General features: G+C 37.4%; 1 protein-coding gene across 11 annotated transcripts in view; it reads right to left on the reverse strand.

Moving 5' to 3' along the window:
* Positions 1 to 13,662, reverse strand: part of LOC131684260 (protein obstructor-E-like) — a 107,233-nt gene extending 93,571 nt beyond the window's left edge. The window contains exons 1-2 of one of the 11 annotated variants that reach the window (XM_058966966.1): positions 13,610 to 13,662; positions 11,548 to 11,655 (exon numbers count right to left, since the gene is read on the reverse strand). In XM_058966966.1, the coding sequence (XP_058822949.1) occupies positions 11,548 to 11,593 (46 nt within the window). In that variant the 5' untranslated portion in view covers positions 11,594 to 11,655; positions 13,610 to 13,662. Of the gene's footprint in view, positions 1 to 11,547; positions 11,986 to 13,558 lie in introns of all 11 variants that reach the window. The other 10 variants (XM_058966964.1, XM_058966967.1, XM_058966965.1 and 7 more) reach the window with 10 other exon arrangements.
* Between the last annotated feature and the right edge of the window lie 1,018 nt (positions 13,663 to 14,680).

Below are 14,680 nucleotides of genomic sequence, written 5' to 3' on the forward strand. Positions count from 1 at the left end.
CCCAGATATCTAATTCTTTCGCGGGTAGATCCAGACACAAGTATGAAAAACGTTTCCCCTTTTTTCATAAAGAAGGCGATTTATGCAATTACTCCGAATGTGAGGATCACTAGAATACAAGACGGAACACTTCTGCTGCAAACGGTGGACAAACAACAGGCAGATAAATTATTAAAGCAAAGTTTATTAGGAAACCAGATAAAAATTAAAATTACCGATCACCCCACACTGAATACTACGAAAGGAACAATCAGCTGCTACGACCTTAAATTCCTAACGGACAAGGAAATTCTAGAAGGATTGAGTGACTCCCATGTCGTGGGGATCCAGCGAATAAAACGAAAGAACAGTAATAAAAAATTGGAAGATACTTCAGTATTTGTACTGACCTTCAATTTAAGCTATTTACCAGATTCAATCGATGTCGGTTTCTACCCATGCAGAGTAAGACAATATGTTCCAACACCGATTAGATGCATGAACTGCCTTAAGTTTGGACACAAAAAAGATCGTTGCCGTGGAAATAGGATCTGCGCCAACTGTGCTGAGCTCTACCACGATGAAACTAAGTGTAAACAAGAAGAAAGATGTGCTAACTGTCGTGGCTCTCATTCCGCATTAAGCAGAGAGTGCCCTGTTTTCATGGATGAATTCGAAATCCAACGAATTCGAGTCACTGATCGCGTTAACATGAAAGATGCGAGAAGAAAACGAAGGCTCCAGGCCCCTGCCGTATTCGTTCCCCAGCTGAACCAAAGCTTCTCCGAGGTCGTGAGGCACCGCTCCAATGATATGAACGTTCAAAGCTTCAAGCAGCCCCAGTCACAAAATATCCCGGACCAAACACTCCATCATCATAAGAAACAATCACCTGGAACAACACCACCATCAGGATTACATGAAAATCAAGAGACGCAGATACGAAGTCCTACAGACAGAAACAACCAGCTACATCAGCCGATCACAAGTAACACGATCGACAACTACAGCGACCAGCCGATCCAACAAAATGAGAAGACCCCGAAGCAACAAATACAACCCCAACCCAACAAGCAATCAGACGGAACAACACTACGACCAGAGATAAGACAAGAGACGACAACAACAATAGCAATGAGGTGCGAAACGGACAGCGACGATCAGCTATACCAACCGATTTCGAATACAACTAATGGAGTAAACACACACGAACGAACGCAAGGTACGGACAATGAAAGCACATATGACAGAGATAGAAATATAACTGAAACCATTTATGATAGTACGATAACGATGAACCCCTTAACTACACCAGCAAACAGTTTTGACACAGTATACCAAGCAGTTAGAAACTCAATATTCCTCAATGACCCCCCCGATCAATGAACGCTACCGCTAGGGATACTAGCTCACCACTAATTTTTATCTTATGAACCCTACAATTATACAGTGGAATACGAACGGCTTCTATAACAAATTCAATGAAATTAAGTTATTGGTCAATGAACTCAATCCGTATGTGCTATGCATACAAGAAACACACTTCGATCACTCGAAAAAACCAACTTTGAACAACACTACGACCAGAGATATGACAAGAGACGACAACAACAATAGCAATGAGGTGCGAAACGGACAGCGACGATCAGCTATACCAACCGATTTCGAATACAACTAATGGAGTAAACACACACGAACGAACGCAAGGTACGAACAATGAAAGCACATATGACAGAGATAGAAATATAACTGAAACCATTTATGATAGTACGATAACGATGAACCCCTTAACTACACCAGCAAACAGTTTTGACACAGTATACCAAGCAGTTAGAAACTCAATATTCCTCAATGACCCCCCCGATCAATGAACGCTACCGCTAGGGATACTAGCTCACCACTAATTTTTATCTTATGAACCCTACAATTATACAGTGGAATACGAACGGCTTCTATAACAAATTCAATGAAATTAAGTTATTGGTCAATGAACTCAATCCGTATGTGCTATGCATACAAGAAACACACTTCGATCACTCGAAAAAACCAACTTTGAAAAATTTCTGTATCTATTATTCAATTGATAATTTCCACCTCCGCGCTTCTGGAGGCGTAGCAATCTGTGTCCACGAGAACTATCATTCTATTGAGATACCTTTAAACACGAACCTTCAAGCAGTGGCAGTTAAAGTATTTTACCCGTTAGAGTTGACTATATGCAACCTGTATTTACCGCCTAACACAGACATAGCCAAATCAGACATTCAAAACCTTATCAATCAACTAAATCCTCCTATTTTATTCACTACGGATGCTAATGCACATAATATAATGTGGGGCTCTCAAAAAGATGATTGTCGCGGAAAACTCATTGAATCGCACATTGAAGATAATGATCTAAATCTTTTAAATGACGGTTCAAATACACATTATTCCTTGGCGAATAACTCATATTCAGCAATCGATCTTTCCTTCGGGTCTCCTTGCTTACCAACACATTTTAGATGGACCATACATTCAGACTTATGCTCTAGTGATCATTTCCCAATTATTATCTCACCACTGAAGTGTTCCTTGCAAATAAGCAGACGCCCGAGATGGATCACGTCAGCCGCAGACTGGAAACTTTCCAAGATCAAATATCGGCAAATATTGCTCCAGAGAACGATGTGAAAATTAAAGTCAAAACGTTTTCTAAAACCATTGTTAACGCGGCTCAAAACTCTATCCCTAGAACCTCGTCAACTGTCAAAAGAATTAAACCCCCTTGGTGGAATCAAGAAATCGCACAGGCAATTAGAGAACGGAAAAAAGAGTTACGAAAATACAACAAATATATGACTACAGAAAATGAGATGTCATACAAATTAGCGAAGGCCAAAGCTCGTAGAACGATACGTGCAGCGCAAAAAGAATCCTGGCAGAAATTTGTTCCCTCAATTTCCCTGAATACGCCTTCTAAAGAAATTTGGTCTAAAATACAAAAAATATCCGGAAAATTCGCACCCCAATTCATAACTTCTTTGAAGATCGATAACTCAATAATAACAGACACCCAAAGTATAGCCGAGGAATTAGCTAAATCCTTTGCATTTACGTCCAGTTCTCAGAATTACACCGCACAGTTTCTTCAGTTCAAAGCACAATCGGAAGAAGTAGACCCTATTGGAATATTGCCAGATCGGTGCCCAGAACTCAACCATCCTTTCACCATGAATGAACTAGACAATGCTCTGCAAAGCTGTAGTGGATCTTCCCCAGGACCTGATAATATTCAGTATGACATGATTAAAAACCTTACTGTTGACGTAAAATACTACCTCCTAGAAATGTATAATGAACTCTGGACATAGCAGAAATTCCCCAAAGAGTGGCAAGAGTCTTTGATTATCCCAATAAAAAAACCTTTTAAAAATGCATTGAATCCTTCCAACTACCGTCCAATCTCCCTAACATCATGTTTGTGTAAAGTCATGGAGAGAATGATAAACAAACGTCTTGTATGGCATCTTGAATCACAAAATTTTTTCGATCCCAACCAGTCCGGTTTTCGAAAATACAGAAGCACACTTGATAGTATAGTTTCCCTCGATTCCGCCATCCAAGAAGCATTTGCTGCAAGAGAGCATTCAGTCTGTATATTTTTTGACATAGAAAAAGCCAATGACATGACATGGAGGCATAACATAACCAAACACCTATCGGATCAAGGCGTCACTGGAAATATGTTGGCATTTGTTAAACATTTTCTGCAGAATAGAACCTTCAGAGTTTCATTGGGAAATACATATTCATCCGTTCACACGCAAGAGAACGGGATACCCCAAGGGTCAGTTTTGAGCGTTACTTTATTTTTGGTAGCAATCAACTCAATAAAATCATGCTTTGCTCCCCCTATCGCTTGATTTTCGCAGATGATTTGGTAGCATTTTTGAGAGGGAAGTCAATGATAGAAATCCAACAAACTTTACAGAACCTGTTAAACCAACTTAACACATGGTGCATGGAGACGGGCTTCAAATTTTCGGTTTCCAAGACCAAAATCATTCATTTTTGCAAATTGACCAGCTGCAATTCTGATCCAGCGCTATATTTAAATGGGCAAAAAATTGAGGTCGTAAATACCCACAAGTGCCTTGGTATGATATTCGATAACAAATTGAACTGGGATCGCCATATACGACAGTTGAAGGCAAACGCGCTTGGCGCGTTAAAAATTTTGCATACACTGTCCAATACAAATTGGGGAAGTGACCGAAAAACACTGCTAATATTACACAGAACACTAGTGGTCTCTAAACTTGACTATGGATCCGTAATATATTGCACAGCTAGGAAGACGTTATTAAACCAACTCAACTCAGTCCACCAGCAAGGAATTAGTCTTGCAACGGGAGCTTTCCGGACAAGTCCCACAACAAGTCTGTTGGTAGATGCTGGAGTAATGTCGTTGAAATTACGAAGAGACTTTCAAACGTTGACATATGGTATCAGGATCCTATCGTTAGAAAACCATCCCCTCCACCTAATACTAAAGAATCAGATCAATAATTTCAAACAGACGAAAAAACGTCACTTCGCTGCTCGCTTCGATACTACTCGACAACTATATAATTTAAACATATCGAATATTCAAAACAGAAATTTTCACGCTATTCCGCCATGGAGCGGTCAAAATATACGAATCGATTACTCGTTGACCACTCATCGCAAAGACACTACACCGTGTGCGGTATTTAGATCAGAGTTTAACAGAATACGTGAACGTTATAAAAATTATTATTTCATCTATACTGACGGTTCGAAAATTGGGGAATCAGTTGGATATGCGATATAGAAAATAGAATTTTGAAAAATCATAACAAAATATAATGACATAAAACATACTGTAATTATTTTTTTTCCCTATTGTCGAGATCCGTAGGTAGCAGTAAAAATATAAAAGAGTTGCATTTGATAAATTTTGATTTTTTTAAATGCATTTCTTTTTAAGGATTAACTGTACTGCTTGCATTGCATGTTCACACGTCACGAAATCAGTCCTACTATTGCTAACTTTGCTTACAAATTTTAAAATATAAAGACTTATGTTTGGGGTGGGATTTTTTTTATGGCGTGATTAACATTAACAGTAGGTACCAAAGCATAATAAATATTAGGAATTTTGTATCTTTCTTCAGCTGATCGCCACTTGGTCAAGTCTCCCCATAAAATCTTGGTCAAGTCTCCCCAACATTAGTTATTGCGTTAAATTTCATGCGAATTCTAGTAATAACTATTCCAATGTTCCAGTTTATGTAAAATCATTTCACTACTTCACAAGGATTAAGATGGTATATTAGTCCTTTAATAGTAATTAGTAGTCGAGTAGATATGTCCATACAAAGTTTGATAAAAAATTACATCATTTATTGCAAATTTATTAATCACGTAATATTTTCTGCAAGGAAAGGATTTATCACTCCAAACTTTGAAAATTACCTTAAGGGATCGAAACAAGTATAAACATATTTTTGAAAAAAATTTAAGAATCGAATAGAAGACGCCATAGCCGAAAATAGAATTTTGCGCTTGGTCAAGTCTTCCCATGTTTCCTACAGCCAAAATTATGAATATAAAAGGAATCTACCAAAAGTTTGTTCAATCTTCACGGCTGAACTGATAGCAATTGAAGAGGCAGTGAAATCTGCATCTTGCTACGACTTGTCTTTATTCATTATAGTATCAGATTCCTTGAGTGCTCTCAGAGGATTGGAAAATTTGTTTTCCGAAAACCCAATTGTGCAAAGAATTCACGACTTGTTGAACTCTCCCCAATATAAACTCAAAAACCCAGTTTTTCTTTGGGTGCCTTCGCATAAGAAAATTGAAGGAAATGAGAAGGTTGATCGTTTGGCAAAAGAATCTCTAGATGAGCAGGAAATGCAGGTTGCAACAACAACTTACGATGCCACTAAAACCGCGAAAGCTATAATCAAATTGAAACGTGATAACGAATGGTTAGATGTCACCGACAATAAACTTAGAAATATCAAAGCCATAACTCAAGAATGGATCTCCTCTAATCGGAAACATAGAAGAGAAGCCGTCGTTCTTTCACGATTAAGGATAGGGCATACCAGATTGACTCATAGTTACCTATTTAACCAAGACCCTCCTCCTCATTGTGAAGAGTGTGACGTACCACTAACAGTGAATCATTTAATGTTCCTTTGTAAAAAATATCAGCTACAGCGAAATACTTTCAAAATAACAGAACAGGCTTTAGGAGATAACTCACAAATGATTGATAGCGTCATGGAATATTTAAAAGAGATCCAATTATACTCAGAAATATAAAAGTATTTATTCGCACTGTAGGGAATAGCGAGAGTTTAATGATATTTAACATATTGTAAGCAGATTCCATTATATGTTGTATTTCTAGTAGTTTTTAATTAGTATTAGTTTCAACTTTGTATACAAAAGTAATCAGGCGCTGATAGCCTATGAAGTGCTGAGTGCCTTTAAATCATATAAATAAATAAATAATTCTGCATTGTTGGTGTAGGTCGCACTTCGGTCAAAATTTGAACTAGTTATAGCAATATATCTGTTTACATATACTTGAGTGCCTAACCTTGAAAAGAAATATTCCGCTACACAAACGTTGGAAAGCATCTTGAATTGGCGTCAATTAATTTGATCAGTCATAGACAAAAAACCTTTCTTTAATATTTAAAAAGCTTGAAATAAATCTGAATACTAATTTTTATTTGAACATTATAATGTGCTTTTTGCTAACTTCACATTTCCCGCGAATAAAAAAAAATTAAAAGTCTACGTATACTTTTGGGATGGGGGGGGGGGGGGGGGTTAGTAAAAGTCTATTATGGTCTACTAGGGGGGAGGGGGGGTTAAAAATTCTCAAATTTCGGTCTACGTGGTTTATGAACGGTCCCATATCTTGAAACTTATAAATGGTATAAATAATCCAAAGAAGACAATTGATGCTTCTATCTATTCTGCATTAATCTCTCAAATATTACGAAGATCGGTTGACTATGTTGCGAGTTTTTACTAGGAATGTAAACAAAAGTCGCACTCACACGTGTCATAGGCGTGTATTGATGACAAAATTTGTATGATGTGTCATAATCGTGCATGGAAAATTTTCCATAGAAAAAAATCATCAATTTTTAACTTTTATTCATATCTTTGCGTTCATATAGTCTATAAACAATCGGTGAAATGCATTTTGAAGGAAATGAGTCAGGGAATCTAGAAAAAATGTTATTTTTGGTTACAGTGTTGCCAAATATCTTTTATTTCCAGTTCAATACTAAAAATGTGTTTTTCTCACAAGTCGTGTAATTTTCTTTTGAAAATGTTTATGCCATTGTGTTCCTCAGACATTTTCACCTATAAAAACATCTAAAACTTCAATATAGCTTGAGCAAATCCCTAGATACAGTGATTTGAAGCAAAAAAGTCACAATTTCTCATCATGTTTCTCGCTATATCTAAGTAACCAAGTAGAATTTCAAAATTCTGAAAACGCCACTTTGTAGAGATCTTTCAAACACGTAATGTGGCATATCTAGCTCAGTTTACCCCAAAATGGCGTTTGTCATAAGATAGCACAACAGCGACGATATATCATCGTTTCACAGTTACCCAATGGGTCTATTTATGAAGATTATCAAATTACACAGAACCATGACAAGTTACCAAAAAACTTTGTTCGCGGCAAATGTTGAACATAAAATTTGCTACAAATAACAGTAGAATAAACATTTATCTGGTGAACGGTAACTCATAAAAATCGAATAATGATTTTTATTGCAAATTTACTCTGACTGTTATAAAACAAACAAATATCCATTAAAAGAGATAGAGTGATCAGAAATCTTCCAAAATATAATAACACGTGTAAAGAATTAGAAACCATGAAATATGAGGAAATGAGACGATTATGTTCATGCATTATGATTTTATGGCGATTGTTTCATAGTTCCTGCTGATCCACCGTTACCCTCTCTCCCCTACTCATATACACATAATTACACTTTATCACACATACACAACACATTTTTAATAAAAAATATTGGACAAAAAGAAAGCAAATAAGGGTGTCGCTCTTGCCACTTCGGGGTGTCGGTCTTACCCGCAGCGTTTTAAAATGTCTGGCATTTTTAATGAATCCAATTTTTTGAAACCCTGAAAAAGTTATATCTTGTTAAGAATCATCCAAACAAGGATTATGCACAGAATATACAATTTTTGGAGCTTTGTGGTATATTAGAAAAATGATTGCGCTTAAGGTGTCGGACTTGCCCCCGGTTCCCCTACAGCTCAACTGAATACATAAAACCAAACATGTTGCATTAGATAGGGACTTGTGGTGTCCTGGAAACGATCACTCAAAAAACCTGCAACCTTTGGGTATCCGACCCAATGCACTAACCCTTATGCTATCCCTCAGCTATAACGTCGGAGGAAGAATAGATAATTATAGTATTGGCGACAGTGATCGTACTCTTACCCGTGAATCGAGATCAGTAGGGAGAGTGGGTACGCTTGATTCCAGTTTTGTTTTTTTTGTCATAACTTTTCAATGAAATAAAAAAAATTAATTGCAAAGTTCGCCAACTTGTAGTCCATTCGTATTGTAAGAGCTATGAATAATGTTTAAATTCGAATACTATGTCCTGTCAGTAATATGAAGTCTTGAAAATCATGTCAAAGCGAGGTTTTTGTAAAAACGTGGTGTAAATTGATCCCCCTATGGCTAAAGAAATAAAGCACACTATGACTTATAGGCACGAAAGCTTAGCTAATCACCTATCCTGACAAATTAATTAATAAGACTATCTTTTCAGATGCACGACAAACTTTAACCACAGTAAAAAGTCAAGATAAATATTTTTTTTTAATTGCCCACCACACTCCCCCACACCAAAGACCTCATACAAGAGCCCCCTGGTAGTGGACGCAACTTATCTCAGCCTATGCACAATGGCAACAAAAACAAACAAAACAAATAAAACAAACTGAGCTGAGACAGACATTTATTGATGTGCAATTAGGTTAAGATAATTAACTAAGGTGGAATCCCAGTGGAAATAGATTTCCTGTTAAGGGATTCACATTATAAATTAAATTAAAGTTAAATACTGCTGACGGATGTTTACATTAAATTACAAAACAATATCATTAATTAAATATTTCGTTAAGCCTATGTTTAAAGTACTGTTTCAATCTAGCCTTGAAGATGGTACGATTGTGGATTCTCTGCATGTCAAGTGGAAGTGCATTAAATTTGGTAGGGCCAATAAAAAGAATGCGCTTTTGGCCAAGGTTTGTGGCTGCTCGAATGCGTTGCAAGTTACTATTTCGACGTGTTGAACGAGAATGTGTTAAAGTTGTAAAATGTATATTATGCTGCGCGATGGAGTTATGTAGATTGTCGTGTATGAATAATAGTGTTTGTACGTCACATAAGTGGGCTATGGGTAAAATATTGTGGGCACTTTCAGAGTATAACAACAAAGTCGAATATAAAAGTGGTTTATTAAATATAATTTTCAGTGATCTGTTTTGTAGTGTTTGTAGCTTTTTAAGGTGAGAGATCGCTACTCGCCCCCATACCGATACTAAGTAGTTAAGTTGTGAATGAATGTATGCAAAGTAGTAGTTCAACAGAGCTCGCTGGGGAACAAACGCTTTAACTCTCCACAAAATACCACAAGAGGATGCCACGTAGGATCTAAGTGTATACCCAAATATTTGAAACAGTCCACATTTTCAATTGTACAATCTCTAAGTATGGGATGATGATGTGTTGGTAAAGTTTTCCGTATGGGTCGGAAGATCATGTACTTAGTTTTGGAAAGGTTTAGTGATAATAAATTTGCTTTGAAATATTGGTTAGATTATTAGATCGCTATCGATCGAGTTAATAATAGTATTGACATCATTGTTGGGATAAAACAGAGCTGTGTCATCAGCAAACAGTCTAGGAGTTCCAGTAAGCCTCAAGTTACCTAGGTCATTAATATACAACAGAAATAACAAAGATCCTATATTACTACCTTGAGGGACACCGATTCCAATGGGAGCAAGGCTACTACGTTCACCATCCACAGATACAAATTGCTTTCTATTCGTCAGGTAACTACGAATAACAGAATGAGCAATGCCCCTGATACCGTAACATTCAAGCTTGGTCAGCAGTATTGTGTCGTCCAAAGTGTCAAATTTGCGGTAAATCAGTGCTGTTTAACTTGCTTTTCCAATCTTCAATAACTTATACAGTGTTTGTTCACGGAAATTAATGTTCACGGATCAATTAATGGTGCCAGGTACTTTCTGGAAATGATGTTTTTCTATTTCTATACATATTTAAAGTGTTTAAGAGAACTAATGATAGGGATCAAGAATACCCAGTGTTACAGGGATCAAAGATACCTATTGTATGAAGTGAACAAAATTTAAATTTTTTGTATGTGTTGTGAAACTTTTTATTCGAAAAATATGTTTTTCTAGAGAAAAGCCGTTAGAAAGTAATCGTACTTGAAAATATTCGGTTATAATTAGTTTGACGACCACATACAAAAATTCAAAAAATTTGTAAAAAGACATTCGAGCTGGATTTGAACACATATTTTCTAAAATATTATATAACTTTTCCAAACCAAATGTAATACATCAGATTGTATTTTTAAACATCATATTGTATTCCATTTTCTTTTAATATTGTGATAACTTTATTGTGATAACGTTATGCGACCAGGGAATCCAAACATCCCCAAGGATCAAGTGTCCTCACTTGATCCTTGGGGAGACTCCTACGCATCCTCTGTAGGGGAGACCCTACAGAGATGCGTAGGAGGTGAGCCACAGTTTGATTTTTCTGCAGACTATACAGGTATCTTGACAGGTCGCAAAAAATGCATAAGTTCCAGCCATGCGCATGAACCAAGTATACAACAGCATGTTTGTACACCGACAGGCTAATAAAGTACGGCAGGTTATAGAGAGCTGGGTATGTAGCACGAATGTTGAAGATAGACCAGCTAAAGTGATGTTCAACAGCGAACCTAGAAGAGGTCGTTAACTTCAGAGCAAACCTTGCACTCGCTGTATGTGCGTAATCGAAGAAGATGCACGTTGGACGTGCGTATAGGCAGATTGGAAAGTAACGGCTCAAGATCAGGTAACCTGGAAGTCTGCAGTAGAATCATGATCTATACTTGCATCTTGCTTGTTCGACCAAGTTGAAGGTATTGTATGGTTGAGTTGACTAAACAGCTTACTTTTATTAGTTTTAAAATATTTCGTCTTGGGCTGCTTCCAGGCCTTCAAGTTGATCAATGTATCAGTAGCTGAACCAGTTTTATAACACCGCACAAACTCGTATATATTTAACAACGCAATTGATATAGAGGCCATCTCTCGATTCATTCATCAGTTTCACACGTACACACTTTCCAATACTGCAGGGAATAATGCACCCATCTACGTGCGTCATATTTTATCTCAAGCTCATCGTCGAAATATAAAGAATGATTTTTGTCCGTTACTCACCGATCAACAGCGATACTAAAACGATTACTTTTGACTTCAGCATCATATTTTCCGGTCGATGTTTCTATTACTGCTCAACGTTGCTACAGCTTTGATTTTAGCCGCTCTCTGCTAAACCGCACACACACACAAAAAAGAAAAGATGTTTGTCGCTTTTGTTCGACGGTTGCTTTTATTTTATGTTTATGCTATCGAAGCCGGGCGCTCCTTTCACTATCGTTCGCCAGAGGACTGCTTCCTGCTGGCTACGCTGCTGCTGGCTCGGAAAGGGTAAGTACTACTATAGGGATGACTGGGTGACTGGCTAGCGCACACGTTCACTTGCAGAAAAATAACGTATTTATTCCTTTATTATATTGCTCTATTTCCGAATGGTATATTTTGTTGGCTTCTTCTTCATTTCCGTTCGAAGCAGTACACGACAATGCTTTCGCTGGGCTACCGTTTTGCAATTCAATATAGAAACATTCTCTTTCAATTACGAATTCTTCGTATTTCCTGTCTTGAGGTTTGAACTGGGTTCCCTGCACACGTTGATTTCAATAACATGTAATCATATCGACTGTAGGTGTTGTATTAATAGAAAACGTTAATTCAATCCCCAGGAAAAATTTACCGTTTCTAAAAATGTGCTGTAAGATGTATTTCCACCTAAAATCTCTTGGCTATAGAAATCATCTCTACGTTAATTCAATTTTCATTAAACGAATATAATTATATTAACATTGCTGATGCTAGCATATTACCTTCAACATTGACGATGAACTCAAATTAAACACGAAAAATCACTGATTACCTAGTCATCATTAAACAGAAACTGAAATAAGGTTTCCCAAATATGAACAAACGGTGCTATAACCTGTGTAGCGATCGAAAGACGTATGACAAGACTTATTAGACTCAAGCTGCTAATCATCCTTCCTGCTCAAAGCTAGAGCATACGACCACCTCCTGCTCCAGGACATGGTGACAGGTGATTAATTACAATATTTTTCCATACCCAATTTAAATTATTTAGAAATTTGTTGTCTGCCGTAACACAATACAACAAAACGATTAAGAAATAAATACATAGATCAAGAATATCTGTGCTCGTCAATCGGAAGAATTTTATTGCGGAGTGTTTTGTACTACTTGCAACTCTATACTAATTGAGAATAACATCAGACATACTTTTACACGCTTCATCGTATGTTTTATAGTATATTTAGTTTTAATTTCGACCATGGCGTTTTTGTCTTTTTATACTTTAAATAGACACACGTTAATTAAGTAGATTACAAGTATGTTGTTTCAACCCTAAAGATACCAAACGTTTCACGTACATCGACCATGAGGCAGTACATCTAAATCTCAAAGAAGTACTAATTTTCATGTATATGCCATATACGGGTGATCTAAATTGAATGGAAAATATCCAAAATCCAAAATCAAACGAAAAACACAAAACTTTAAAAGTACAACAGCAGCGATTGCATTGAACCAGTTCACCAGGGAGTTTTTTAACCTTTCAGTTGTTTAGGACCAACATCAGCTTTAATGTCCATAATCATTAGAAAGTTTCACGAACGGGCGAACGAACCAGCCAGCCCGCCAGCCAGCAGCAGCAACAAAGAATCCGTAAAAGCCAATAAGAGGTAATGAGCACTTTTTCAATTCACTAGAAAAAATCCTGTGCACCGTAACGAACGAGTATATTGTCCGGAAAGGTCTTTCCCTCCATAGATTTCTCTCACTTTTCACCGTCTAAGCTCTGAACTTTAACCAACTAAACCACGGCACCGTGCGCAATTATTACACCACTGCACCACTTTTATGAACAGATTTGCTGCCTCTAGCGAGATTGGTCCCCTAACGAGAATTCTGCTTTGTCGATAAAACCGTCATCCGGCTGAACCTTTAATCCCAAACGAGTTTACTTTCGTTCACAACTCTTCGACCCTAGGTCATGCACCTTTCTGTGTACTTTCTTCTAATTGGCGTTTGCCAACAAAATCGCTTTAATGTTTACCCAGCGAACCGCAGATCTATTCTAGTTTAAATCCAGTAGAAACCAACCGACCGTCAAGTCAGACTCAGAAACCCGCGAAGATGTTGGTCTGTTGAAGTGCTGGCACAAACTGTCGATCCCAGTGAAAGAGAAACAAGTTTTTGCCTTTGAACAACCGTGGAAGGTAACCAGCGCCAAAGTTGCGGAGAACCTGCGATCACAAACCTCATGACGAGACGGCCCGATACAGTCAGTCAGTACACCCATTGCGAGAGTGACGGGGTCGTCCCATATGGTAGGGTATAGCTTCTGGCCCCACGGATACGTCAGCGAACGTGAAGCCACCGAGAAATAGCTCAGTCTCACATCATCGTTTGTTTGCTTCTCGGCTGTGGCCACTTGGCGGGTTCACAGCGATCTTGTTAGTTTCTGCTGTTGGAATCGTTACTCTTATTTCGGTTGTAATTGATTTTCATAAGGAGTTGTACTTTGTTTGTTGTTCGATAATCTGTCAGTGCATTCTAATTCACAGTTTGTATTTCTCAAAAATGAAACAATTTCCAGCAAAATGATGCGCATTTTTCGTCTTCTGCAGGAAGATATAGCTTACATAGTGTTAGTTCAAACGCAGGACTTCCCCATTTGAAAATTACTGATCTCCGTCTTCGTTCCTTACAAGATCGGCATGTAGCCCTCACGTAAAATGCCTCGTGCTGGCATTCTCACGATCTGACGCACGATTTGTTCTGTCATAGTAAATCTGACTACTGTCACATAGATTAAAACGCATTTAATCCACCTAACAGTTTGATGAGACATTTTCTATTGCTCTTATGAATCCCTTGGAACTATATCGATTGAGAACATTTACAACAAATTGATTCGCTACGTTTCTGATACCACATTACTACATGGGACTGCACAGTGGCTGGACGCCGGACAAAATCTCAAACAGTTATGTTTAATATGTTGATATTTTATATTTTCCCAAATTCTTCATGTATTTTTTTCTGTTGGGTACATATTCCACAGCGACCAGTGTTTTGATCTATTCAAAATTTTATGATCATTGAATAAGAACACGATTTTTAACAGTGGTTTAAACGTAACAATGTCAATGTCATTAAAAAGTGTAATGATTTT

The sequence above is a fragment of the Topomyia yanbarensis genome, chromosome 2, assembly GCF_030247195.1.
Source record: "Topomyia yanbarensis strain Yona2022 chromosome 2, ASM3024719v1, whole genome shotgun sequence".
NCBI classification, from domain to species: Eukaryota; Metazoa; Arthropoda; class Insecta; order Diptera; family Culicidae; genus Topomyia; species Topomyia yanbarensis.